This window comes from Plectropomus leopardus, unplaced genomic scaffold (genome assembly GCF_008729295.1).
Source record: "Plectropomus leopardus isolate mb unplaced genomic scaffold, YSFRI_Pleo_2.0 unplaced_scaffold18103, whole genome shotgun sequence".
Lineage (NCBI taxonomy): Eukaryota > Metazoa > Chordata > Actinopteri > Perciformes > Serranidae > Plectropomus > Plectropomus leopardus.
This window is the reverse complement of record NW_024619502.1, coordinates 1-1,450: the sequence shown is the minus strand read 5'-3', so window position 1 is coordinate 1,450 and position 1,450 is coordinate 1. Positions and strand designations below refer to the sequence as shown.

Sequence of the window (1,450 nt, the reverse complement as noted above, 5' to 3'; positions counted from 1 at the left end):
AAATCAGTGCTGTCACTGGAAAATGTTGTTGTGAATTTTGTAATAGCATGCACACTAATTTAATTCTATAACTGAGTTCCATGAGTGAAAACAATTAGAAAATTACTTTCGATTAACTGGGTGTTTCCAGTATAACTCAGAGCCTCGTGGGAAGTTTATCTCATGCAAGCTGCAACCTATCATTTGGAATTCGTCCAAATGCTGTGCAGCCTATCGCGGAGGTGGTCTCGGGTGTGCCCATGTCCAGTTTCACGTATAAAAAGCCAAAGTTGACCATTTTGACTACTTTGACCCCCCAATCAAAAGGCAAAATGAGTCTCTCTGCGAAAGACAAGAAAGTAGTCAGAGAATTCTGGCAAAAAGTGTCCGGCAGTGCTACGGAAATCGGCAGCGATTCTGTGTGCAGGTAAATAAACCTACTTCTTCGTTTTAAAAAGATCCATCTATTTACTCACGGACTCATTTTTTTAAAAATCATATTATGTATTTTTTTTAACTCAGGATGCTGATTGCGTACCCGCAAACCAAGACTTACTTCTCCCACTGGAAGGACCAGAGCCCCACCTCCGCTTCTGCGGTGAAGCACGGAGAAACTGTGATGGCTGGAGTGGGAGAAGCTGTGAGTAAAATCGACGACCTCACTGGGGGTCTTTTAAGCCTCAGCGAGCTGCATGCCTTCACTCTGCGAGTGGACCCCGCAAACTTCAAGGTAGGTTTAACTCATTTTGAATAAATGGTATGATGCACACATTTTGATTTTCTCCTCAAGATCTAATTAAAGAAAGAAAGAAAGAAAGCTTCTCAGCATATTGATATTGGGTCTTGTACTCTGTAGGTCTAAATGCAATTATCGTCTTTTCACAGATTCTCGCTCACTGCATGATGGTGGTCTTCGCCATCATGTTCCCCAGTGATTTCACCCCCGAGGTGCATGTGTCCATTGACAAGTTCCTGGCTGCTCTGGCCCGTGCCCTGTCCGAGAAATACCGATAATCTGCAAGCAGGAGAAGCAGATGGCGGACACATGCAGCATGTACTTGAATACTCTCTGTCAGTCTGAAAATGAATTAAAAAAACAAAATGCAATCAAAGTGTTTGTGTGGTGGAGTACCTTTTCCGGCGGAAGTACAAATTAATATGATTTCAAGTCAAGTGGAATAAATTCCGAAGAAATAGAAAAGGAATAATGCATGTCTACAATATTTTAACAATATTAATCTAAAAATGCTATGGAAAAAATAAAAATCATTTGTACAGCAAAATTAATAAGCATTATAGTTGTAATAACACATGTATTAATTTACCAGTTATACGAAAATATGAGTATAAGAATTTCTACACATAAAACCAAAGAACACATGCTCATGCATCTCTTTTAGCACTACTATTACAACAATATAAATATACTATACAGAGAGTGATATATTAGGTCTATGTACTACATGCTTTA

General features: G+C 39.2%; 1 protein-coding gene across 1 annotated transcript; it reads left to right on the top strand.

Moving 5' to 3' along the window:
• Nucleotides 1-278: 278 nt before the first annotated feature.
• Nucleotides 279-1,091, top strand: LOC121964992 (hemoglobin subunit alpha-2-like). The gene is made up of 3 exons (XM_042515161.1): nucleotides 279-406; nucleotides 502-709; nucleotides 865-1,091. Exons 1-3 carry the CDS (start codon nucleotides 312-314, stop codon nucleotides 991-993), a joined length of 432 nt encoding a protein of 143 aa, XP_042371095.1. The 5' UTR covers nucleotides 279-311; the 3' UTR covers nucleotides 994-1,091.
• Nucleotides 1,092-1,450: the final 359 nt, after the last annotated feature.